This window comes from Podarcis muralis, chromosome 5 (assembly GCF_964188315.1).
Source record: "Podarcis muralis chromosome 5, rPodMur119.hap1.1, whole genome shotgun sequence".
NCBI classification, from domain to species: domain Eukaryota; kingdom Metazoa; phylum Chordata; class Lepidosauria; order Squamata; family Lacertidae; genus Podarcis; species Podarcis muralis.
Window position 1 is genome coordinate 41072358 of NC_135659.1, and position 27599 is coordinate 41099956.

The 27599-nt window shown below is 39.8% G+C and overlaps 1 protein-coding gene across 8 annotated transcripts in view; it reads right to left on the reverse strand.

Annotated features, from left to right (window-relative positions):
- ALG6 (ALG6 alpha-1,3-glucosyltransferase) overlaps positions 1–27599 on the reverse strand; it is a 29810-nt gene that overhangs the window by 2028 nt on the left and 183 nt on the right. Inside the window, exons 1-12 of one of the 8 annotated variants that reach the window (XM_028733224.2) lie at positions 27044–27525; positions 23919–24020; positions 19795–19879; positions 14924–15013; positions 13624–13712; positions 9393–9475; positions 8042–8106; positions 6808–6993; positions 6157–6292; positions 4356–4441; positions 3621–3705; positions 1461–1531 (exon numbers count right to left, since the gene is read on the reverse strand). In XM_028733224.2, the coding sequence (XP_028589057.2) occupies positions 1461–1531; positions 3621–3705; positions 4356–4441; positions 6157–6292; positions 6808–6993; positions 8042–8106; positions 9393–9475; positions 13624–13712; positions 14924–15013; positions 19795–19879; positions 23919–24020; positions 27044–27224 (1259 nt within the window). In that variant the 5' untranslated portion in view covers positions 27225–27525. Of the gene's footprint in view, positions 1–1460; positions 1532–3620; positions 3706–4355; positions 4442–6156; positions 6293–6807; positions 6994–8041; positions 8107–9392; positions 9476–13623; positions 13713–14923; positions 15014–19794; positions 19880–23918; positions 24021–26917; positions 26940–27043; positions 27533–27599 lie in introns of those variants that run through there. The other 7 variants (XM_077928649.1, XM_077928648.1, XM_077928651.1 and 4 more) reach the window with 7 other exon arrangements.

The following is a 27599-nucleotide window of genomic DNA, read 5'->3' on the forward strand; positions in this document are numbered from 1 at the left end:
AAGGAACCAAAGCAAAACATAGTGAACCTAGAAAATGGAAGAAAGCTTGGCTGGCTGGCATATTCAATACTGTCATCCCACACGTCAACATTCTATTGCAAGCCCCACTCTTTGCTACTACTTGACTCATTTTTAACACAGGAAGCTGCCTTATACCAAGTCAGACCATGAGGCCCATCTTGCTTAGTAATGTCAATGCTGACTGGCTCCAGCGTTTCTGGCAGGAGCCTTTTCCAGCTCTAACTGGAGAGACCAGGAATTGAATCAGGGACATACTGCATGCAGACGTGTTCCATCACTCAGTCATATCCCTTTCCTTGTCAATAAGAGCAATTCTGACAGACCCATGCAAGCAAATACAGTGGTACCTTGGATTGTAACCATAATCTGTTCCGGAGGTCCGTTTGTAAACTAAAACAGGTTGTAACCCAAGGGGCGCTTTCGCCAATGGGGCCTCCCCAAAAAATTTGTTCGTAATCCAAAAAAAATGGGTTGTAATCCAAAAAAAGGTTGCAAACCAGGACACGCACTTCCGGGTTTGAAGTGTTTGCAATCCAAAATTTATGCAAACCAAGAAGTATGCAAACCAAGGTACCACTGTATCTGAAAGTAGTTAACTGAAGGGCTTGATAATGAAGATAAGGAAAGACATACTGACAACATTTCAGTTTCAAAACAAGTCAGCTTTAAAATCATGGTTTCTGAAGCTGGCTGGTTTAACTACAGTTTGTTGGTCTGGATAAAACGAGACACTTTCCAAAGAAGCCGGAAAGTAAATACTAGAAACATCCTTCCAGCTGTGCAGGAGGAAAGGAGTAGCATGCAAGCCTGAGTCTTGCTCAGATTCATTTCAGCTGAAGCGTGTAGCACTACACCATGGTTTAACATTCTGGGCAAACAGACCTACAGATGAAAAAACTGCTCTTCGGTCCCAAGTAAATCCCAAAATCTCAGATTTGACATTACTGTGACATAGGAACCTGGCTCTACGGTTCCTGCTGAGCATGCGACTTCAATGCATGTTCAGCATCTTGTGAACTTGGCAAAAGCCATCTCTGAAGCATGTGGATCAATTTTAAAGCTGTCACCTTTTCCACCTCCCCACACTTTTCCTACTTCCCAAGTCTACTTCTTACATGATGGGTGTAAAAAGAAAAGAGGATGGAAGACAACAATGCATTCTAAAACATTTAGCTTTTCAAAAATAAGACATAGAAGGCAACTCCTTTGGCCGGGTATACTAAATACCCTTTCATGCACCCTGGGCAAAGGGAATAATGTTATTTTGTTGAACGAATTCTCTTGTGCTTCGGCACATTCAGGATGTACCCTTGCATAGGTGCTGGAGCCCTATTCTAGATCAGATCCCATGATCCACTTCATCAGATGTGCTGTTTATTTACTTCCCATTTCAACAGATAACGATGCAATATATTTTTAAAGTAGAAAATACAACTTACATTGAAACTAGAAGAATAGATTTTTCATGCACTTGGAATGAGAACAGGAAGAAGGATAATGCACAGCTAACCTGTTAAAAACAAAGTTAACAAGTGTTAACACAGAGGCAACAAGTACTGTTTATATTTCCATCGACAGGAACGTGTAGAGGATGCTTTTGCTATTCAGGAACAGCTTACATGTATCCATAGAAGCAGGCTTTCCCAACATGGTGTTCCAGATGTTTGGACTACAATTTCCATTGCCAATGGTGAGGGTTGATGGGAGCTGTAGCCCAACAATATCTGGAGAGCACCAGGTCACAGGATTCTGCTTGAAATGTCACTGTGCTTAAGACCACTTTTCCTTATTTTCAAGTACATTTAAAATGGGTATGTTACCATAAGTAAGTGTATGAAATATTTTTAAGTTGCAGTATAGTATTTTTAAGTTGCATTCGAGAGAAAAGCACAGCTCCTTTTTAAAGTTATTGCAATAACTACTGTTATTTTTTACAAGTAATATTAATCTGGAAAAAAAGCAAAATAAGAAGTGAACACTCATCCATACAAGGCTTTTTTCAGTGGTGGAACTTGAGGTCTCAAATTTCAGCGGCAGCCTGTGCAACACAAAAAATTATCCCCCACCCTGCCTTCCATTCTACATTATTGTAGAATGTGACACACACAGGACACTGTGGCCTGTGTTGCGGGACCAGTCACACTTCTTTAAATCCACCTCTGCTTTTTTGCGTGGTTTTGTATTTTGAAGCAAAATTATAGAACAAAAAATTAAAGGCATTTCCCTTCCCTTCAGCAATTTGAAGAATACCACTTACGTATTGCTGGAGGACTGCTATAATCGTGTTTGGTTAAAAGTGTTTTAAGTAATTTTAAAGAAATACAAAGTAGCACAGTGGAGTAACTTTACTGATCCTTTTAAAAGTGCTGTGTGACTATTTAGGCAAAGCTTCAGCATACAATGACAGATAAACTTCAAAATTTAAGTAACGGAGACAAGGGTGGCTGTTTATCAGAGATTATTAACATAAGGCATAGGTAAAAAAAAACCCTTGAGCATCGCGATACAGTGGCTATTCTCCAAGCCTGAAATATTAGTCATCTGATTTATGAGTCTTTTTGGGCAATTTGGACCAATAGGCCTGCTAATGGGATTGCAGTTAAGTTACCACATAAATGTTTAATTAATGAGGCTTCCTCATTCCCAGGAGGTGGAGTTGGTTCTCCTTAATCTAGATTAATATGTAACGATCCATGTGACATGAATAGATGAACTCCACTGCCCAAAAAACATTTAAGTGTGCAACCTTGCACAAGTAGCATAACTGATCATGTATCATCCATCAGGTCTGATCTAGTTGAGATTCCTGCATTGCACGGGGTTGGACTAGATGATCCTTGGAACCTTTTCCAACCCTACAATTCTATAATTATATCTATGGTGAGAGGTTAGGAGTTGTGGTTCCAAGTTGGTCAGGAAATACCTAGCTACTTTAGGTGAGCTAGAAATCTTTAGAACCAGATAAATTGCATCATAAGCTTTTAAACAAGTTTGTTCTCTGCTGTCCCAAAGGGCAGAACAAGGGTGTAATAAGCATATCTTACAGGAGGATAGACTTCAGAAATTTCTCAATAGCACCAATTACCTTGAGAGTAGTGGGCTCCCCTCACTAGAGAAATTCATGCAGAGGCTAGACAGTCATCTGCCAGGGTGACATTGTTCCAGATTTCCTGCATAGGCCAAATAGTCTATATATCAATTTCTGTGCATATTTTACCACCTCATCCTAATTTCCATTCTGTGATATATTTTCATCCTATATATGATTGTGTGTGCGTGCATATGTACATATGTATTTGTGGGAGGAAAGCAATAAGCCTTCTGACGTATGGATGATTCCAACTTCATAATCTGTTTCTAGAGCACTATGTTTTGGTGCACAAACAAGAATAATGAGCAGTCAGACTGGTATGAGATACAGCACCTATGGTCACTCAGAATGGCCAGGTTTTTGGTTTCTTATTGGAAGAGATCATATGGTACATATATATGTTGTTCTATGAAACTGAACAGAGTGTGAATGGAGAAAGATATTTGTTTCTTTTATAAAACATACAAACATTACATTAAATTTAAAAAGAAGTTCATTAAACACTTACCAAAGCATATTTAAATCCTTTGATAGAAGGCTGCAGAGTTAGTTTTATGCAACTGGGAAGTGCAGTCAGGAATGTTAAGGCAAAGCTGAACATAAAATAATGTATTAAAAATGCTATCTCAGTAACAATGGATTCACCTTCTTAAAACTATGGATCAAACCTGATTTTTTCATACCTGCACTAAAAAACAAATAATAAGGTTCCTGTTTTGAATTTCCTAATTTTAAACTCACAAAATAAACAAGCAGAAAACAACCACATGACACTAGTGTTTAAATCAACTCTGTTTCCATGCAGATGGTTGAACCAGTGCCAGAATCTGACATTTAATGTATTTATTATTTAAAAATATGTATAAGCTGTCCTTCATCAATACAGATTCAAGATTAAGGTACAGAACACAAAATGAAATAAACACCAACCAACCAAATCATAAAACAAACAATAAATTGTAAAAGAAACCATCAAAGCAGCTAGAAAAAACAAAGCAAGTTAAATAGCAATCAACTTGCAAAACTTAAAATGCCTGGGCAGATATAAGTCTTCAGCTGGCATTGAAATGATAACAATGTTGGCACTACTCATAACCATAAGGGGAGGGCATTCCACAGACGTGGGAACCACCATAGAGAGGGCAATATTATTACATTGTTTTAAAATACTATCTTGTGATCCTACCAACAGTGTAACATAATTCATACTTGAAAGTTGCTATGGACTTCTATTCTTACTTACCTTAGTTTAAGTTGAGTTTCTGCTGACAGCACTGCCTTTACTTTGAAAAAAACACTTACGGTGCACCAAACATTGGCCACTTTATCCTGAGAAGATATTTAAAGTGTTGCATTATTTTTTGTTGATGGGCCTTATTTATACATTGAATGGCAGGGATCTTTTTGCATGGATGTATATTTGATGCCGAGATTAAATGCATCTGTGTGACCTTGGTTCAAAATAGTGGGCAATGTCATTTTGATTAAAACAAGCCTTTAATTAACAGAGAAGTACGTTACTGAGTACAAGAGCTTGTGTTAGAAAAATCTCTTATAACAATACTGTAGCATATTAAGTAAGAGAAGTTTGAAACTTTTTTTTGCAAATGTGAAGCCACACTATATTTTGCCACATTCTGCTACTAGAACATATTTAGCTCTGCTTGCTAGTTGCTAGCAATGACAGAGTTAACCCTAATAAATCAAGAAGTCTAAAGACATTAGCAGTTGTGCTAGGATCACTTTCCAAATTAAATTTGTAACCACACAGCTAGCATGCTCATGAAACTCATCCCTAAACAGCTGCTTGAATCACAGCTGTGTAGACATAACAGCAAGAAAGCTACTACCAACAACTGAGACATCCCTCCTTGTTCACTTACAAGTGTACAGAACACACACTGCAAATTTGCTGAAGGTGACAAGTGCTTGGCAGCACCCACAAACATATAAGATGCCTGTTTAATAGCCAGAGAAGTTTTACAACTATCAGCACTTGCAGGCATCTCTGTAAATGGGAACCAATTCAAAGAACCTGTCACAGGCAACCCAGTATAAACTTACCGTGCACTGCTTACGTAGACAGTTTCTCAGTTTATCCAGATTAATATCCAAATCAGTCACTCCTCTGCTCAGCTCAGAAAACATTTCAGCTAGCATTAGATCAAAAATCCCTGAGCTATCCTGGGTAAAATCGTGTGAAGTTTCTTCATTATAAAACATCAGTGAAACCTAGCAATGTGTATCAAAAAAATACATATCCTGCCTCCCTAAAAATACACATGTAAACGCACCAAATTACTTGACAGTTCTTTGGCTTGTGAATTTCTATATACCTCACACTTCGTGTAAAATGTCAACATACAAGTGAGCCTAAATTTTTCTACCAATGTGCCAGCACCACTACCAGGGATGTTAATGATTTTCAGAAGTAAGTCCACTGATGAGTTGTATCACTATTTCTCACTCTCTCTTCCCCACACCCTCTCTCTGGTGCAAACCACTTAAGAGAAGTCATATCTGTAATAAAATCATATACTTTATGCTCAACACCTTTAGGCCTTACTTTAGCAAAGCAAGATGGCACTTTCCAACACAGCGAATCAGGGATCTCAATGCCTTCTAAAGCATGTAACATTTTAGCATCAGTCCAATGACTATTTTAGAACAGTAAAAAAAAGAGAATCCAGTATGTATTCATTTTTTTAGACCCTCTAGATAAGATTGAGCAAGGACGCTGTTAATTACTATGGAATCTGGTCAAACGGAAAAATGTACGTCTGAGCTATAGATCTGACGATGGGATAAATGTTGTCTACTCATATAATATCCTGGAAGATGCCAGCTGAGCTAGGGGTTAAACGCTGGATTAAATAACTGGCAAGAAATGACGGTCAGAGAAGCCAGATCATATTACTAGCCTTCTGGTGTATCTTCCACATGAAATCCCTAAGGGTCAAAGTGAAGGTTTCTCAAGGGAGCTAAAAATATAAAACATTTACAAGAAGCTTGTAAGGGGGCAGGGCAGGGAAGATGAGGCATACCTCGAACAAACCTCGATCAACTGGAAAGAGCCTTCTGAACACTTGCAAAATTTGTTCAACGTCTGTACAAAACGGGAGCCAACAGAGTGCAAAAGAAACACCCACGGTAAACCCCAGTTTCGTTAACAGTAACAGCCTGTAAGAAAAAAATTAAAATAATCCAAGCCCTGAAGAAGAAGTGCTCATGTGAAAGAAAATAGTAATGTTTGTGTGCTCTCAAACATAAAGCTGACTTAAAGTACTGTGCATAACGACAGACATTAAATAACCTAACGTGAGATAGCTAACAGGAGAAGAGATCAGGGATAAGAAAACTGTTAAATGTTAAAAAAGATATGCTAAACTCTTATCTTCTAAATCTGGGTGTCCATTTGTGACCTGTGCTTAACTAATGACAGGTGTTGAAGAGAAAAGATAGTCGTGTGTATTTTGATACACTATGGACACTCTTAAAACTATTTAGTATGTTATTTAATGACTTAGGAGAAAATGTTCTTCTGGGGGAGGGGGGGAGTAAAGAATTATAATGACATGAATCCCTTCTCCAAAAGCTTAATCGAGAAATGAATGACATGCACAAATTCCCAAGGCAAGCCTGCCTAAGTGCATTCCAGGACCATTTTCTGGATGTCAACTTTTAAAGATACTCACCCCTTCCCCACCAGGCCTTTTTTGAAGCACTTTCCCAAGAGATAGCTGAAGAAGGGCAACGAATGGTACAGCTCCATTTGTTTGTAGTTTAGAGCCAAGCAGAATGCTATTGAGCCCAAGAGGTCCAAATCATAAGACAGGCAAAGCACTCCCCACAAAGCAAAGCCAAGGCTCACAGAATTATATATGTTTTTAATGTTAAGGACAAAACAGATTTTAAAAGTTAAGTTATAAAGGAAATACTTCAGATGGTCACCTCTTGCCACCATTACTGATTGCCCATGCCATAAATTTAATCCTGTCAAAGTCTGAAGTCCCACTGATTTCAATGGGAGAGATTTAAGCAATTTGATTTGAGGTTTAATTAATCTTCCAGTTGAAATAAATGTGACTTCAAAGTGCTTACCTGTGAGGAGATTTTGCCCTGAGCTCTCAAACACCAATATGAAAGAACCTGAAGGAACAACATCATCTGTTCTGGCATTACCGGAAACTCAAAAGCAAGCAGAGCTGGGGAACGGTTCCTACACTTCTCAAATAACATGAAACAAGGACCCAGAAAATTTGTAGTTTGTCCATACTGGCTGCAACCATCATAATGATGTGCAGTTTTGTTACCTTTCCATAAGGATCCATGCATAGTACATTCCTTAAGGGATGCACAACAGAGCCTATGGATTGCCTCCACTGAACTGCATTTTGAGATAATGTCAGGTGACATCAAATTGTTATCTTTGCTGTTTAATCTCCGATGGCTGTTTCACACATACAACTTTTATTTCCGTCATGTTGAGATAAATATGCCTATGTGAACTCACCTTCGGGTATATATACCACGCACTTCATACTGAACAAACATGTATCCACACATTCAGCATACAAGAAGCAACCCAGATTATGCAATAACTGTTGTTTTAAATGTTTAGCTGCTCCATTAATACCTAACAGCACAATCCTATACATGTTTACCTTGGGAGTTAGCTGCTCTTGTGTTCAAATGGGGCTTATTCTGAGGTAAGTGTGCACAGGGCTGTATCCTTTATCTGTATCTTTTTCACTGCTCTTATAAACATCTTATGCAATGAACAGGAATTATTCCTCCCTGTTCACATACTTCCCCTAAACCATTACACCCCTTTTGTTGCTCTATAGCAAAGAGATTGGTGTTGGGTTAAGAGAATCCATTGAATTGGTAAAGTGTAAAGAGATGACGTCACAGAATTGGCAAGGATACTGAAAATGTCCATAATCAATCAGAATGAGTCCCGGATAAAGCAGTATGCAGAGAGCACTAGAAATCTGGGAAAGAAAGACAGACATTCTGCATTAAAAGAAACACAAAGAAGCTAATTTTGTAATAAGTCATCACATACTAGAACAAGGGTGGGGAACCCTCAGGCTTGGGGGCCAAGTGCAGCCTCCAAGCCTCTCTATGTGGCCCTCAGGCCACACTCCTCAGCAGCCCTGGTCTACATCCTCAAGTATTTCTGCTTTGGAATAAGGCTTTGAACTGTGATGGAGCTTGCTTACTTGTCTTGAGGACGGAAGGGAAAGGGGTGTGTGACTTTTGCAAGGCTGGAATGTAGTCCTACTTGTAAGAATACAAAGGTAAGAGGCACATCCATGGCTCTTCTGCATTTTGCCCCTTGTCCTGCTGCCTACTGGTACGCAGCCCAGGCTGCCCATGAAAAAATGTTTTCATCCCCATGCAACCTCAAAAGAGTATGTGACCTTAAACACGTTTCACTTCTCCCAGCTGAAACAATGCATAGAAGGCAACAGAGAATCCACTGCATCATTCTACAAACATATCTTGTTCTACTGGCCAAAACTGTGATTCAGCCAGCTATTCGTGGCTATTAAAAGGGCCAGTCTAAATGTTAAATGTGGGATTCAAAAGCATGTACTGAATTTAGCTCCAAGCACACACAAACATTTGACTACAGTAAGATCTGTGACCTTCATTGGGCAGGGACATTGGAAGTGGGCGGGGAGCATCTAAAGTGCAAGTAAGGCTAAAAAGAAAGTCTCTTCCAATGTGAGCAGGTACATCTGATGTAGAGGTTCCTATCAGCACCTGTGTCCTATCAACATCTGAGTGGCATTTGGAGGTGGCCTGGGAGAAGGCTTTTCCTGTGGCCATTAACAAATTGTTAACAGCCTACCCAGGGAGGCCTTGGGCATTTTTAGTGGAAAAGCAGGGCAAAAGTATTTATAATGAAGAAAAGCAAGTCCACAATCCTATGCAATCTTACTTGGGACTAAATTCCACTGAAGTTAATGGGACCTACTTCTGAGTAGAAATATAATTTACATTTTGCTGCATACTATGTTTGTTTGTTTGTGCAATCCTTGTTTCTTAATTATACAAAAAATGGTCAACATTGCAACATTGCAAGGCTTTCCAGTAACTGAGGTCAATGTAACATTATTAACTATAAAATGAACTAGCAATTTGTGCTATCAATTTTATGTTAGCAGAAAATATTTTCTGATTTTGTAGCATTAAGTAGCCCCATCCTTGCCTTCCATTCTAGTTTTCACTGTAAGTCCAAAAAAAGAAAAGAAAAATAAGTCATACCAACCTTCCTCTTAGCTGAAGTCTCTTTTAAATAACAACAGTACAAGATTACTGCAGGTATGTAAACTAGCATATCAGCAACAAAAACTGAAACACAGAAAATATATTTATGTGTGAATCAAACTACTATTGTTTATTAGCCAACTGGGCTATTGATTATTCTGCTTCAAATATTGTCTCCTAACTGTGACTATGCTATTATTCTTGGCCTTCCCCCATAACCATTTCCCCATCACCTGCATCTGACATATATTTGAATTATTTAAAATATCAAAAGCAGCCAAGGTTAACTCTTATGTGCTATGGACACAATAATTCACTACACACATACAGTTCAACCAGATGTAAGTCTGCACATACACTCAAAACTGATTTAGGGATAATACCCTTTTCAAACATTCTGTGGCCACAAGAAAATACAGGAATCATGCTGTGGTTGACAGATCCTCAACCTGAGATAGTATCCAGTCTACACCTTTAAATCAAGGGTGAAGAATGCCAGGTCTGGGGCTGAATGTGGCCCTCCAGACATCCTTATATGGCCCTCGGAACTCTCCCCAGGCCACACCCCTTACTGTCCCTTCTTCGTGCCCCAAGTGCTTTTGTCTGGCTGGAATGTGTCCCTGAATTCTATTGCTTGTCTAGATAGAAGACAGAGAAAAGTGAGAGACAGAAGAAACTAGGCTACTTCACCAAGGCAAAATTTACCTTCATAACTTTCCCACTTTTGCCCTGCCCACATCTGGCCATTGAAACCTAAATGCAGCTGAAAAAAGCTCCCCATTCCTGCTTTTTTAAATGCTTTAAGGTGCTGAACAAGGACACAGTCAATATGTATCTCACTTTGGTCTTCCTTTTCCACTCGTTTTCCCCTGCCTGCAGGATGGTAAAACTGGGCTCCTTGTGCGGTAGGCAGGGGGGAAAGGTATGTAAAGGAATCAATGGGGAAAACAACATAAGAGCTGTATCATCTCTTAGTGCTTGAGCTTCTAAGTGTAGAAACACCACCTCCAAGCGAGCCCCCGGCAAGCCTCATTTTCATACAGTAATGATATGTGCTTCAAGGAGCTACCTTAAAGCAGTTAATTTTTTTCAGAGTCATGTCTTGTATATAAGGCATGAGCACTTTCTGGGATTACTATTTTAAACATAAGTCATAATACTGTCAATATGGTAATATCAGAAACCAGCTAGCCTCAAGGCTAGGAAAACTCTACAAAATTTGATCCAGTGGCATCATAGGGCTGGTACTCATAGCTGATAATGAGTTCTCATAAAACCAAGTGCTTCCTTCAGAAATGCTACCAAAGAGGTATAGCTGCAAGAAGATCAGCCCAATGCCACTCTTTTCATTGAAATCTGCTTAAAGGTTTTATGACATGTTTAAAATAGTAATCCCAGAAGCTGTTCAAGCCATATATACATGAGTTCAAAGAATGAACTGCTTGCAGGGCAGTTCCTTGTAGCAGTTCTGAAATCAAAATGGATTGCTTTCTTTCTTTTTCTGACTCACTTCATCCAGTTACATTCAAAGAATGCCAATAACTTCCCTAAATGTTTAAAATTAAGCATTTATAATTAAAATGTCCTTGACAGAGTTAAAGCTGAACCCTTCAATCCTGCACACAGGCCACTTCAATTCCACTGAAGTCAATGAGATTAAAGAAGACTTAACTCTACATAAGGACTATAGCCCATGTGCTCAGAACCGTGTAAGACTAGAACCCCAAATTCCTCCAAGATGACAGAATATAACTTTGAAATTTCTTTTAAGAGCAACTGAAATGATACCTTTATTTGCACCCATAATATTCAAAATGCTAGAAGAGAGTGATACGGAACTCTTCTTTAGATTACAGGATTTCAAAGCAAAAAATTTAGGAAATACACACACAAACACACCAGCCACCTGGAATATGATGCTGGGGTAGTATAAACCCAGTGGTTTTGAGAGTTCTTTGCAACATGGGCATTTTTGAACAGAGACTACTGTTAACTATTTCAAGCCAACTGAAATTGTCAGTAGTGGCGCCCGCCCTGTGGAACGCCCTCCCATCAGATGTCAAGGAAATAAGCAGCTATCCTATTTTTAAAAGACATCTGAAGGCAGCCCTGTTTAGGGAAGTTTTAAATATTTAATGATATATTGTTTTTAACACTCGATTGGGAGCTGCCCAGAGTGGCTGGGGAAACAGCCAGATGGGCGGGGTATAAATAAATAATAATAATAATAATAATAATAATAATAATAATAATAATAATTACTGTTATTAATCATTTAGGTAAGGTATTGCCTTGTCTCAGAAGCTCTAGACTATTTGTTCTGGAAGCCCAACACTAAAGAGTTATTCAGACAGAACAGTAAGCCATCCTGGTTTGTGGGCAATACCATAGTTTACCCAGAATGCGGGGGAATTGGTAAACTATGGTGTGCCAGAAATGCGAAAGTAAAGGTGGGGACCACAACACAATAAGGGACAAAAGAGTGTCTGAGGCCAAGGCCCTTCAGGGTTCACTCATGAAATGCCACATCATGGTGTCTGAATGAGCTCCGGGACTCCTATGGCTTTAATTTATTTGGCAGAATCTGTTGTCTGTGCATGTGCTTCAGAAACACAGAGAGAATCTTCTAAAACATCTAAAACTAATGGTCAACATTTAACTGTATTGAATTTTGTAACCCTGGTGCACTCATTTAATGGCAATTGTTAAAAAGAATGTCTATCCATTTTCTTAGTTTGTACATCAATGATTTGTCAAGCGTGTTGATTTGAGCATTATTAAAGACCATTTCAAGGGTAATTTGGTTCTAGTGATTTTTAAAATATAATCAATTACTAGAGACCAGATGGAAAGGTTTCTGGCCAATGCAAGAGGTGGTGTGGAGGAGTGTCTGCTTCTGCCCAGGATAATCAGCAATAAGACAATGCTGACACGTCATAAGAGATTTTTACAGGACTTCAGTCAATCCTGTGAAACAGAGGAAGACTGAATATAAGCCAATAAATGCATTGTCTGGGCTGCCTGATACGTTACTCTTGTGACAATGCTGTCCATGTTTTTCTTCACTGACCACCACGTGAACTATCAATTGATATGCATCTGAGAATTATCATTGTCGTTATCCTCCATTTGGTTTAGCTGTAAAGGCAAATGAACACTGAACTTTTAGTTGTATATTGGAACTTTTTTGAAGCCTGGGAAAAGCTACTATATAATGATTCACAGCACCTATAAGCATTTGATTTTGAACGTGCGTAATAACACCTTCATTCCAACGTTTCTTAAAAATATATAATTTCATAAAATCATAGAGTTGGAAGAGACCACAAGGGCCATCGAGTCCAACCCCCTGCCAAGCAGGAAACAACCCCCTGCCAAGCAGGATTTCGTTACTTCAGTTTTAAAAATCCCTGAGCATGACAGCCCTTCCAACCGCTAAATTTAAAAACTAACAGAAAATAACTATGAAATTCTTTTTTTTAAAAAAACAGACAAGCATAGGCCATAGTTAATAACTGACATGAACTTCAGAGTGCTATCAAAACTTAACCTTATATAGTAGGAATTGGCAAAACTATTATGTCAAATAGGTAACTTCTCAATATACTGCCATTACTGTAGAATATTACCGTGTTACCTTGTAGAACTAAGTTCATACAAGGCAGTTAGACAGAAACAAAAAACCCTATAATGTCCAATTTCCAATAATATATAAAACCACAGATTAAAACAATTCACAGCCAGCAGCACATTGGCATAGCTAAAGAATTAAAAACTATATTCTCCACAGATCATTAAATAGTTTAACATTCAGCCCAGCATATCAACTAAAAGCAGCCCCAAATGGTTGGATTTTTGAGGCCCATTTTAAAAAGCATGAACTAATGGAGCCAAGAAGCACATATTCCATAGGTATGAGGTCACCACTGAAAAGATTCTGTCTCTTATGCCCTTCAGTCTAATTTATCTGAAATATTGGGTCATGAGCAGTGGCTGTCAGTTGTACCCCTGACCATGTAACCCATACCTTGAGCAATCTCTCCCACTATAGTCTTTTATCAGCAGGAAATTGCTTTAGCATTAGGGGGCTGAGGCCATTCCCAGTTAGAATTATTTATCTCCTTGCATCTTTACACCTTAAGAACACCCCTTGAATGGGTAATCTGCACTGCAAAAAATAGAACTGGATCAGGAACATTTTGAACTTATGTCGAAAAAAGGCTATTTTCTACCTGTTGCCCGCATGAATAGCTTGTGTGGCTGACTCTCATACCCACGAGATGTGTGCAGAGCAATCCAATCTGGATTGATTAACTTCGCTCTATAAAACAAAGTATCAAAACATTAAAAAGTAGACTATTCACACTGCTAATTGCTTCAGCTTAACAAATGCAGATGACACACATAGAATCATCATGAAGAAACTGCTTCAGTTTCAATTATAATTAAGCACTTATCAGCAATAAAGAGAACTGAAAATATTTTATCTTTTCACATACAGGCTACGTTTGTGCACCACAGAAAACCATAGTTAATGTGTGTTGATGGCTCCAATTTCACTCCCCACCCTCCCCGTGTGAGCAGCAACAACTACAAAACGTGCCTCAGTGTTTGGACGCGTGTTCAACTGACGCACAATCGCACATGCGTGCATCGTGTGACTTTAAAAATGGCAAAAATAGCCCAGAAAGGGCAAAAAGTACAAAAACAACACCTAGCAATCCCATGAGCCTTTGCAGGTGCAATTCCAGGAGAGCTTGCACTGACCTTTGAGGCCTGTGGAACATCTGAGTTTGAGAAAAGAGGTTTGGAGGGAGTGACCGTGGTGGAGTTTGGCGCCTGGTAAGTGCTGCTGGTATTTTAAAGAGTTTTTTTCAGGGAGTTTCAGAGGTTTAGAGGTTGTCTGCAGACTTTTACAATGGTTTCAAATATACATGATTTCACGTAAACACGTGCTGCCTTGGAATGTAACCCTTGTGTAAATTGGGAGTTGCCTGTACATAGAAACTTTGTTGTTGTTTAGTTGTTTAGTTGTGTCCGACTCCTTGTGACCCCATGGACCAGAGCACACCAGGCACTCCTGTCTTCCATTGCCTCCCGCAGTTTGGTCAAACTCACGTTAGTAGCTTCAAGAACACTGTCCAACCATCTCGTCCTCTGTCGTCCCCTTCTCCTTGTGCCCTCCATCTTTCCCAACAGCAGGGTATTTTCCAAGGAGTCTTCTCTTCTCTTCTCTTCTCTTCTCTTCTCATGAGGTAGGCATAGAAACTTAGCCAACTACAACCCCCCTTTTATCCACCAAATAATCAGGAGAGACAGAGCTGTCTCATCTGTGATTGTTTACCACACAGGTAAGCACTCCCACGTGCTGCTTATGTGTACACAGTCATAAGTGCGTCATCGCCACACTTATTGTGAATGAGGAATGCTGTAGGTGTGCATCAGAATTCCTATACATGGATCAGCCTGCATTTTTTTATTTCTTCTAGCAAACAAAATGCATTTAAAATAATGCTCACATATTTAACTTACACATAAGCACACAGAAGACTGTGATAAGCAGTAAGAGGCGGATAGTCAAGGCCCCAGTATTGCAAATTATTGTCACTGGTGTTGAAGTACCTGAAAAAGAAAAGGAAACCCTTAAATAAATATGTCTTCAGAATGCAGCTCACACAGAATGCAGATCTTCCTCTTCCCCTTTCCCCGTTGCAGCAAGATCCCCCTGCTCGGTGCTGTCCAATTCCCCACTTGCACTGCAGCCCAGTAAACCACAGTCCTTACTGTTCAGAAGTGTCCCAAACCCTGTAGGGAGGGGTTGCAAGGGATACAGAGCACTTCTAGGGGGGAAGAGAGGACAAGACAGATTGGTTATACATGTTGCATTCCACCCAGGCAGCATTCTACTAGCACAACCAATGGATGATACAACCCAGAGTCATGTTGGTTTTCTACGAAGCTGAACAACTTCAGTATAATAGTAAAAAAATTAAAATTAAAATATGGCTCTTACTGCATTTTTGTTGTAGATTCTTTTTTAAAATAAAACAAAGACTTGCCTGAGTTTTTGGATGCAATTGTTGATGTTTGTGTTATGGCAGAATACAAGACATAAAGAATCTGAAGGCTATAAAATTTGTGCCTGCAACCAGCTGATATTGTTCTGGGAAATACATTTTCATTTCTAGGAAACAAAGCTAGAATAATTCAAAAATCTACTGGGCTATGAAAGGTAATTATTGTTCCAATTGCCATGATTCACAAGATCTGATTCATCAGTACCATTAATTTCACTTTTTTCATATATGTGAGCAGCTCCAAAAATACAGGACTCTATTCCAGTCAGCCTCTATATCCGTTGGACGCTTTTCCTGACCTGACCAGCCTTTCTCCTGAAACCTTCTGCAATCACCTTCAGCTGAAGATATGTACCCAAGGACCCTCCTCTAACAAAGTCTGTGGCTTTGACAAGATGGTGTTTTCTGAAGCGTCACCAGACAACTTAAACAAAGTACAGTGGGTTACATATGCTTCAGGTTACATACGCTTCAGGTTACATACGCTTCAGGTTACAGACTCCGCTAACCCAGAAATAGTACTTTGGGTTAAGAACTTTGCTTCAGGATGAGAACAGAAATCGTGCTCCAGTGGCACGGCAGCAGCGGAAGGCCCCATTAGCTAAAGTGGTGCTTCAGGTTAAGAACAATTTCAGGTTAAGCACGGACCTCCGGAACGAATTAAGTACGTAACCAGAGGTAAAAAGGTAGAGGTACCCCTGCCCGTACGGGCCAGTCTTGACAGACTATAGACTTGTGCGCCCATCTCACTCAAGAGGCCGGGGGCCAGCGCTGTCCGGAGACACTTCCGGGTCACGTGGCCAGCGTGACATCGCTGCTCTGGCGAGCCAGAGCCGCACACGGAAACGCCGCTTACCTTCCCGCTAGTAAGCGGTCCCTATTTATCTACTTGCACCCGAAGGTGCTTTCGAACTGCTAGGTTGGCAGGCGCTGGGACCGAGCAACGGGAGCGCACCCCGCCGCGGGGATTCGAACCGCCGACCTTTCGATCAGCAAGCCCTAGGCGCTGAGGCTTTTACCCACAGCGCCACCCGCGTCCTGTAACCAGAGGTACCACTGTATTAAAGAAATACAGAGTTGCATATAAAAATGTTACAGTTATACAAAGTTACTAATACAGTTACTGACACACTCTCCCTCTAAGGCTCCAGATTCTAACCCAGGGTTCAAACAAACTCTCAGCTCACCCACAGAAGTGGTTAGAGCATTACAGCCTTCAAGGTTTTGCAGTCTTAAGCACAATTTTATCTAAGGGATTCTAAGATCCAACACGAGTTCTCCAAAGTCACAAAACCCAAACATCTGAGCTAAAAGAATGATTGGCCATTCTTGTGAGCTAACAAACTACTGAACCTGAGCTGCTCCATATCAACAGTATCCAAATAGTACTGCTGGCTTTCACAAGAATTAGGAGGTGCTAAAAACTAAACTCTACTTAATTACAACAGTACCAAGTTGTCAGCACAATAGATGACAAAGGTCATGAGTCTGTTCAGTCATACCAATAACAACAAATTCAACAGGCCCTCTAAACTAGCCCAAGAAAGTAACCTCTAGAGGACAATAAGAAAGCGCAAAGATAAAGGAATTTCATTCATACGACTTTTCTGTACTTATGTTTCTGTGGAGAGCAGTCAGAATTTAGCCACATCTTCAGGTTGAAAGGCAGAAGATTTTATTCAATGAAAATAAAAGTTACAAAAATAAGACATCAGAACCTTTAAATCTCAGTGAAACAGAGTGACTAGTATTTTATAATTGCCAAGGGGCAAGTTCTTAGCTTTCCCAGTCTATCCACTCAAATGCAGCCAATTTTTGACATTTATTACAATAAATGATATTTCTTGAATACCTTATGAGCAGCCTGAAGTATCTTATGAACAATTCATGATAAATCATATTTCTTAAAGCTGCATCTCTGCCCCTTATCCCACCATTTAAAATTTCTCATGCCAGGATAGTTTTAACTCCTTCATTTGGATATTGATGTCTTGCGATTTACTAGTAAATATCTCATTCAATTCCATGCTCTTATTTGAACTTAGATTCCAAAGAAAAAGTTTGTGTATAGGTGTGAAAAAAAGGTAAGAACTGTCACATTTCTAACATGCAATATAAGAAGAAAAAGATGCTGTCAAGATTGTCTTTGATAAATATGCATGGGCTCCAAAGAAAGATAGAGAAGGCAGAAATATTTAAATTTGTGCCTCTGGCTCAGAAAAACTACATACAGGAAAACTACATACAAATCACATTTCTCATTTACTGCCTACCTTTTTTAATATACTTTTTTTCCAGAACAAAGGAAGTGAACATGGAGTACATGATAATACCATTTGAGCATACCTGAATAATAATAGTAATCATTGCCTTTTCAAAGGCAAAGACTTTAGGGGGCAAACGTTCAAAAGATGCCACCTTGCACCCAGTACAGGGGATCACAAATTTGTTTGTTACCAGACAATGAAATTTCATTACATTACACTGCTCACACTGTTATACTATACAGCAATATATGCAGAACAAATTGTAAGTTTCCAAATTTAAACTAGTAGCATGTATTGGCTAATTGTAGTACAGTATTTGGTTTTGATGGCAGACAGTGCAGATTTATTGGTTATCATTCCATTGGCTGTAAATTTTAATGCTGCTATCAACTTCTGAAAAACAGCTAATTCTTAAGCAATCCTTTCCCCCTTTCTCACCAATACCAATACCAACCACACATTTTATGACAAATACATTCCTGCAATTAGGTCATGTTGCAAACAGTTTCTCTCTTTACTCTCTCTCTCTCTACACACACACACACACACACACACACACACACACACACACACACTAAAAAAACAACATCATTACTATATACAGCAACAGTATACCAAGTCAATTGGCCGATTATCCCGGTATAGTGGTACCCTGGTTTAAGAACAGCTTAGTTTATGAACAACTTGGATTAAGTAGGTGTTTTGGTTTGTGAACTTTGCCTTGGAAGCAGAACATGTTTTGCTTCCTGTTGAGTATGTTCCATTTGTAAATTGAGTCCCTCGCTGCTATGGGAAAGCACACCTTGGTTTAAGAACTCTTTGGTTTAAGAACCAACTTCCAGAATGGATTAAATTCATAAACCAAGGTACCACTGTATTCTCTATTGTTAGGCAACAACCTCCAAAGTATCTTGCAGCCCTGCTATTCTTCTTAATATTGTACTGTTCTTTATGTGCTCAACCTATGAGCACATATAAAAGATAAGTTATGACTTGACCATGTGGCAAGGAAGCATCTTCTGCACATCAGAGTGGTCAATTTATTACAACTGGAGGACACAATGTAAAGACAAAATATGCTCTAAAAGGCAATCTTGTAGGTAAACTGGTTCCAAGTTGTTAAGGGCTTTATAACACCTTGAAGTTGGTCCAGTAGCAAATTGGCAACAGAACTAGAGGACCCAATGTGCACTGCAAAATAAGCCTCCTTCTTCTTTTTTTTGCAGCCTCACTGCCACATTATAGGCACGACTGTGTGTTCTTAGCAGTGTTCTGTTGGCTTCAGAGTGAGACTTGCGCCACCTGCACTCCAGTCTTCATCCGGACTGTTTTACAGTCTGGAGCTCCTGAGAGTACCAAGAACTCCTTGGGCTCGAAAATGCCAGAGAGAATGCTCAGCAGTGATTGTGTCTACTGCCCATTTCCTCTTGCCATTCCATAGCGATGAGTTCTTTGACAGGATCACCTGCTTTCTCCACTGGAAAATTCCCCAGAGCATTCAGGAACATATCTGGTCCCATCAGTCTCTGAGAGCGGGCCATGTAAATGGGCTCACTACCCTTACAAGTTGAGAGGTATGGAAACCAGAAATCTACTGCTTATGTCTGAACTCCAGTTTTCAGAAAATTCATATCACTTACAAATCGGTACTGATAGTTGTAAAATATATTTAACTGGACAAATTGGAAAATATTTTTTTCAAATATTAATTTTGCTAAAATATTAAAATTGGTGGATCGCATCTTAAAGGCAGATGACAGGAAATGTTATACAATATATATATTTTTGTTACATTACTAAATTGTTCTAAAACATTTTAGATACAGCTATTATATTGATCTAAGTAGCTCTAGAATGAGATATTTCAAGGGAAACAAAAATAAGTAAAGGAAATGGTAATTGGCTGCAATGCTATGTAGACTTAACTGGGGCTTACTTCTTTGCAGCCTTATGTAGGGTTACACTGCAAAGGGCTGTGTAGGCAGGAAGGTTTTATGCACCCCAAGATTACAGTCTTTCCATATAAAAAGGGAATAAAGAAATTCAAAATTAGGCATACCACTGTTTGACTGGCAGATTGTAGGTAACTTCTTGCCAATGTCTTTGAGCTTCGTAGTCTCCATACATAGGTGGTTTTCCTGCACCTTAAAAGAAAGAAAATGGTTGGGAAACTATATTTATCATTTGTTAATTCAAGTATAAATTAATTTTGCTCTACTAATGCCTGCAATTCAATGCTTTGCCTGGAAATTAATATACCCTCTGTAGCAAAAGTGTGACAGATATTTGCATGTAAGATTCTTTTACAATCAACTCTGTCAGGAAGAGAATAAGTTATTGGGGTAGTATTAGACGTAGGATACATTTCCATTTTCTGAATACATCTTTTATGAGTATTCTTCTTAGTTCCCTATTCTTCCCTCCCCCCCTTTCTTCTCTCGTCAGAAATTCTTTGTTTTTTCCTGTAACTTTTTAAAATCAGTACAAACTTTGCATGAGTTTCTTCTTTATTGAATACTACAGAACAAGCCAATTGTGGCAGTATCACATTAAACAATTAGGCACACAGATTATTCATTTCCTGTCGTTCCTGATTAGCTATTGAGAGCACACACTTATTTCTATGGTATTGACTCTAACTTCATGGAGATTGAAGAGTTTCTTTTAAATATAGGAAAGCTATCTATAATTCTTTCATATGATCTATGTTTGAGCGATTCACACAAACAGCAGAGAAGGACATAATCTGTCCTCTTGCAACACCGAGAGCAGACAATTGCTACAAGAAGGATATTAAGAGGAAAGGGTTTCAGATAGGCCAGTGCTTCTACAAACAGAAGACTCCTCTATGGACATTTGGGAAGAGAGTTAAGAATATGTCCCAAGCGACATGTGCAATAACTTCCTTCTGCCCATTTACCAACGTAATGGGTGAATACAGGGAAATAGGATTGATTCAGCAAAAGAAAACATTCACATGGCAGCAGCCCATGCTCCAGGTACAGGGCACAACCAAAAGGATGGGAAACATTCCTACAAGGGTCCTACTGATTCCACAGAAAACATTAATGTCTGATGGAAATGCTTGATATTTGACCACTGCTGTCTTTTACTGCAGATCTATATCTATCACTATTATTTACAATGCTGGGAAGACTGAGAAACCTACAAAAATTACCAACCAGTGTTAGCTTCTCCTAGAAGGAGTTTATGACAGTGTTCTTCTCACTACAAAACCAAAGAGGAACTGACGTCCAAACAGCAAACAAGACCAGAATCAGTCAAAACTAGGCCCGTTAAAATTATCAACTTTGAGGCAGCAGTGAAAGTAAACAAAGCAAGGGCAAGCATTTTAGCATCTGCTGTGCTTTGTTGTTGTTGTTTTCCAAAATGAACCAAGCAGAATGCATTGAAAAAAATTGGTACCCATTTCTAATTGTTTGGGGTTTATTTGTACACATGATGCAAAAGGATATAGGTTGACATCTCAAGGCAAAGTAGTAGTGGTGAGTAATTAAATACCAAACTGATCAGCTAAACTATTTGGTCCTTTCTTTTTAGTTTTTGCACTTTCTATTTTGCCTTGGGTTGCTATTCTGGGAAATTAGGCTGCAAAAGCACATTGTAATGAGTGAGCCTTAAACAGCATGTGTGCGGTACTGAAGCCATGGGCTGCAGGCAATGAACTGCTTCCAAAGGGGACATTTTAATTCCATACACCTTTTGCAAGGGAGGCAGAAGCTGTAAAGTATAACATTTTAAAAGTTATTACTAAGCAGATCCTCAAAGCAGCATACAGTACTGCTTTATTATAGTGAACAAGATGTGCCTTTGAAGAACAAGAGGTTCCCAAATATAAAAAGTATAAAAAGTTGCCCTAAGATCAGTCAAAGACCAGGACATTCTCCATTGCTTTTGATGCAACCCATATATAGAAGCAACTAAGACTTTGGACAGCTTGATGACACAAACATAAATTTCTCACACAAAAAAACAAATTTAATTTCTCATATTAATTCTTCTTCACCTTTACATTGTTTTATATTATTCTTAACTATGAAAAAAAATGAACCAGTAGTGTTCAATGCCATTTGTTAGCCACATGCGCTAACGCTAACTAGTTCAGCAAACACACCTGGAAGAAAATATATGGTGAGAAAAGCAATAGCAAAGTAAAAAAAAGCTTGATGCATCTGAAATATAGTGGACTCAGAGCAGAAGTAACCTTCCTATATCTGGTCATCCACGCCTTAAGTTGAAACTATGTTGAATTAGAATCGCTCATGTCAGCCTTTCGATCTTAGCTGCCATTGCATTGGGCAGCACCTGCGTACATTTTGAGGGTAACCAGCAAATTGGACACATAGTTGGATTTTATGAATGAACATTTGGGGTTTTGCATCCAAGTCTTCTGTGGTGGTTTATGCTACTACTGTACCTATTTAGAAAACATGTAATGTGATTCATAAGCAGTTTGTATTAATACAGGCAACAAGTATAAAATGTAGCTTCTCTCTACCATCATTTCATCACCACTTTCACCTGATATATGTACAAAAGAATTGCCACCCTAGCCAATTGTAGGGGAGAGGGAGTATATCTGTCCGTCATAGTGACTGATCTAACAAATTACTCAACTGCAAGGAATTGTTCCTTGTCCCCAGTGAGCATCTAACAATACATACATTAAACAAAAAGTGAGAAGGTCAGCGCTATGCATTACAATACACAAGACATACAGTACAAGTTGCAATATGTACAACTACTAACAGCTTCAACTTAACTCTCCTTTGTATGTTGAAAGTTTGTTAAAGTGTTGGCCTTTTTTGTTTTTGTTTTGTTTTTTAGTTCTTAGATGTTTCCGTCAGAATAGGACAGTAGTTGTAACTTAATATTCAGACACTATTGCATCTGGAAAGTTAATTTTGTTATGCCAAAAAACATAACACATTAGACATAGCAGAATCTTAATCGCTTCCTCTTCGTTCTGTTAATTTGAACAGGTGAAGGTACAACCAGAATTAAATACCAATCTTCCCATTTTGACTTCCACATCATGTTAACTAGATTATAATAATGTGAAGGGAGACCAGAGTTGTGCTTTTTGGACCCACCTTCCCACCACCCATGTATTGTTGGGGAAAGGCTGAAGAAAGGAGCCTGTTCTTGTGTAGGCTCCCCAAGCAACATGATCAGAAGGATTCTAAGGTGCAGGAAGAGCTTTTCATGTGTAAAGCAGGTTCCTAGAGTTGCAGCAAAGCAGGTAGGCCAGGAAGAACAGCTACTCTCGCTTTCACATGAATCGTGTAAGAGGTCAACACCCAGACAGAGCTCAGATGTTGTTTATCATAGTTGTGAAACGAACCCAAGGTCCTAATCTTGTACTGTATAACTAAATGTTTTTCTAAATAACTACATTAGACAACTACTGTTGTCACTACATTTGTGTGACAACAGTAATATTTTCTTCTGTTCTCTTTTGTATTTGGCTTAGATTTATAACAAGCTTAAATGATACAGATTTCATTTTCATCAAATTGAAAGTAAACATGAAATGCTAAGAAAATAGTTGTGAGCATGATGTGACGGAACAGGGAATGGGAAGATAACACTACTTTATTCTAATAGTTATAGCTATGGTTGTAGTGCTGTCAGGAAATGAAGGAAATTCTTTATTGCATTTTAGATTTTGTTTATTACATGTGAAAATTCTTCAATATGGTTGTGTACTTTTTGATGTGCTTTATTTATTGCTTATGACAACTTTTATGTTTTTAATTATGTAAATAGTTCTATGCAGTGCTTTTTTCTTTTAAAATGTTTAGGGGTACTCTCATTTTCCTACTCATATTGAAATACTGCCCCTCAATGAGGCCAAACTTGGATTAACAAAATGTTTACGGGTATGCATATTCCTGCATCCCCCCAGAAAAAAGCACTGCTTCTATGTTGTAAGCCGCCTTGAGCATAGTTTTAACTATGAAAAGGCAGCATACAAATAAAATAATGATGAAGAAAAAGCAATAAAATACATTTTTTTAAAAAAGAACAAGGCTATTCAGAGTTGAGAACATGATTATTATATACCTTTCATTTTTAACTGTTATATACTTATTTCCTTTTAAGAAACTTCTAACAGTAATTTCACTACAATAGTTCATATACATTCAGAATATTTACTACCTGAGTAAGAACCAAGGGACACAGTCCAACGGACAAGAAGGCCTAGTAATGCAGTAATTGTCATTAAGCTCCATTTTTCCATAGCTGCTTTTCCGAAATCACCTTGAAACAAGAACAGAAACAATGATGATACAAAATTCTGGCTTCTGCCCCTAAAGTTTATATACAGAGATAAATCCACAGATAGGACAGTGAGGAAATGCCGCCTTTTTGATTATGCTACTATGGGAAAGGCAAATCCAGCGAAAGCCATTACTGCATCCAGCAAAGTACCTAATCTTCAGAGCAAAGAATTCTCTAATGCTGCCAGGGATATCAGCAAAATCAAATTTTTACTCAGTCTCTGTTCACAAGGAGAATTTAGCTGGACGGATTAAATTGGCAAAAGTGCAGATGGCTATACAGTGGTACCTCGGGTTAAGTACTTAATTCATTCCGGAGGTCCGTTCTTAACATGAAACTGTTCTTAACCTGAAGCACCACTTTAGCTAATGGGGCCTCCTGCTGCCGCCGCACCACTGGAGCCCGATTTCTGTTCTTATCCTGAAGCAAAGTTCTTAACCTGAAGCACTATTTCTGGGTTAGCGGAGTGTGTAACCTGAAGCGTATGTAACCTGAAGCATATGTAACCCGAGGTACCACTGTAGTTCCAGGAGATGTCAAAGAAAATGTAACTTCAGCTGATCATAAATTTTGGATGTGTAATCAAAGTAACCAATCCAATTCTACAAGCTAAACCACCACTATTATTTGGGAGAAGGTTAATAGAATAGAGCTGGACTAAAGGAATCACAGCCATGATCTAAGTTCTATGCATGTTTACTTGTATGTTCCACTGCTGATTTACTCATGCACAGAGCAACACTTATTCTCTTGGTTTAAGCAGATAGGGAGCTATAATCCCACATGCCAGAAAAGATTGAAAGGTCCCACAGTTTACATTTGACAATCAAACATACAAAATGGCAAGCCTGTCCCCAGATATCCCCCTTTAGTTCTGTCTTGTGCTAGGCCTTAATGGTAGTCTAGGCTAGAGCATGAATAGGGAATCTGCAGGTCTCCAGGTGTTGTTGAACTCCAATTTCCATCAACTCCAACCAGCATACTCAAGGGTCAGGATTACAGGAGTTGTAGTCGAACAACCTCTGGAGGTCCACATGTTCTTCATCTGTGCTTGATAACAAGGATAATGCCTGGTTGTCAATGGTCCATGAGTCAAGCAGTGAAGCATTAAAATGACAACACGGTACAATTCACAAACCATTGTGAAAACAAAAGCAAATCCTGACCTAGAAACTCAAAGTGTTTGTTTTTCTTTTCTGAGAATCTGACAGAAGACAGAAATTATCAATGCATAAATCATGCATATCAGGAGCTGGAAAAGCTCAACAAAAATGATAAAGGGAATGGAGCAATTCCTATCTGAGGCAAGGTTGTAACATTTAAGGGTATTTAATTTAGAGAAAGGGGATGCGGGTGGCGGTGTGGGTAAAAGCCTCAGCGCCTAGGGCTTGCCGATCGAAAGGTCGGCGGTTCGAATCCCCGCGGCGGGGTGCGCTCCCGTTGCTCGGTCCCAGCGCCTGCCAACCTAGCAGTTCGAAAGCACCCCCGGGTGCAAGTAGATAAATAGGGACCGCTTTCTAGCGGGAAGGTAAACAGTGTTTCCGTGTGCGGCTCTGGCTAGCCAGAGCAGCGATGTCACGCTGGCCACGTGACCCGGAAGTGTCTCCGGACAGCGCTGGCCCCTGGCCTCTTAAGTGAGATGGGCGCACAACCCCAGAGTCTGTCAAGACTGGCCCGTACGGGCAGGGGTACCTTTACCTTTACCTAATTTAGAGAAAATGCAAGAAAGAAGAGATATGTGTAAAATTATGCATAGTCTAGAAAAAAAACAGATCAAGATATCACATATATATATATCAATAATATCACATATTATTAGCACTCATGAACATCCAGTGAAACTGAATGTTAGAAGGTGCAGAACAGAAAAAAGGAAGTATTTCTCTGCATAATGCATAGTTAAACCATGGAATTCACTCCCCAAGAGGTAGTGATGTCTGCCAGCCTGGATTCCTTTAAAGGAGGATTAGAAAAATTCGTGGAGAAGGCTATCAGTGGCTGACTGCCACAACAGCTATGTTCTACCTCCACTGTTGGAGGCAGTAAGCCTTTGAATAGCACTTGCTAGCAATCACAAGTGGGATGCATGATATTGCACTCAGCTCCGGCTTGCTGGCTTCCCATAAGCATCTGGTTGGCCACTTTGAGAACAGAATGCTGGACTAGATGGGGCACTGGCGTGATCCAGCAGGCTCTTCTTCAGGAGAGTTACAGTGCAATCCTATTCACATCTACTCAGAATTCTGCTGAGGTTAACCTACACCAAAACAGAAGTCAGCCATTGGACCAAAACAGTTGGAAACTTTATCCTGTATTTTCCTGCACAATGGACATTCAAGGACTAGGTTTAATTTAATCTCTCTGGGGCTCCTGATGTTCAATGGCAATAGTCAATAGCGTGTAATTAAGCCATAGTTTAATTCAGGTTTATAAATATTTAAAACCAAAGACTCTATTTGTCAATATTGTTTCCTCTTATTCCATGCTGCAATTGCAGGTGTGTATAGGTCCCTGCTCCTGCCAACCTAGCAGTTCAAAAGCACGTCAAAGTGCAAGTAGATAAATAGGTACTGCTCCGGCGGGAAGGTAAACGGTGTTTCCATGCGCTGCTCTGGTTCGCCAGAAGCGGCTTAGTCATGCTGGCCACATGACCCGGAAGCTGGACGCCGGCTCCCTCGGCCAATAAAGCGAGACGAGCGCTGAAACCCAAGAGTCGGCCACGACCGGACGTAATGGTCAGGGGTCCCTTTACCTTTATATGTTTTAGCAATAAAAATAAAATAAGACATGGCAATGGAATTACTAAGCATAAATTACACAGCAGACATGCAATGTCTAATCTGTGAAATTGCCACTCGCATGGAAATAGAACAAACCTCTGTTGCTCTGCAGTTCTGTAGAGAAAGGGCTATCCCAAGAGGTTATTCCCCCCCCCCGCCCCCCCAAAAAAGTATACCCAGAAGCATTTTGGCAGACGCTTTTTCAAAAGCTCACTTGCCTACCAAAACACTCTCCACCTCCTGTCCCCGTGCGCGCGCGCGCGAGGGTAGGGATGCTCAGTGGCTCAGCAGAGACAGGGAAAGAAACTTTGCACACGCCTCCAGAACATGTTTCTTCAATGAAACTGACTACTTCACATAACCCAGGGCCGAAACGGGTTTTGCAGCAGCCGAGGCACAGCATCTAAGCAAATCATCTGAGAGGGCTAAGTAGGACCAGGGTCGCCCCTTTTGTTGACAGGGCCAACAAAACACAACCCCGAGCAGGGAAAGTCGTTGGAGTGACACCCTGTCAAAGGAAAAGGATGGGGGCGGTGGTTGGTGGTGGTGAAGCAACGCCTCCTTCTAGGACGAGGTTCTCCCTTCCCTCCCTCGAGTCGGACGCAGCTCAGAAAGCCCCCCTTTCGAGTTTCCAATAGAGGGTCCCGCCCGCTTCGCTCGTCACCTGCAACCCTCCTGCAACTCCCCGCCCCTCAAATCAATTTCTGCCAGCCGGGAGACGGCTCTGGCTCAGCTCAGGAGCGCGCTCCCGATGCAAAAGCCCGCCTTTTTTCTCTCC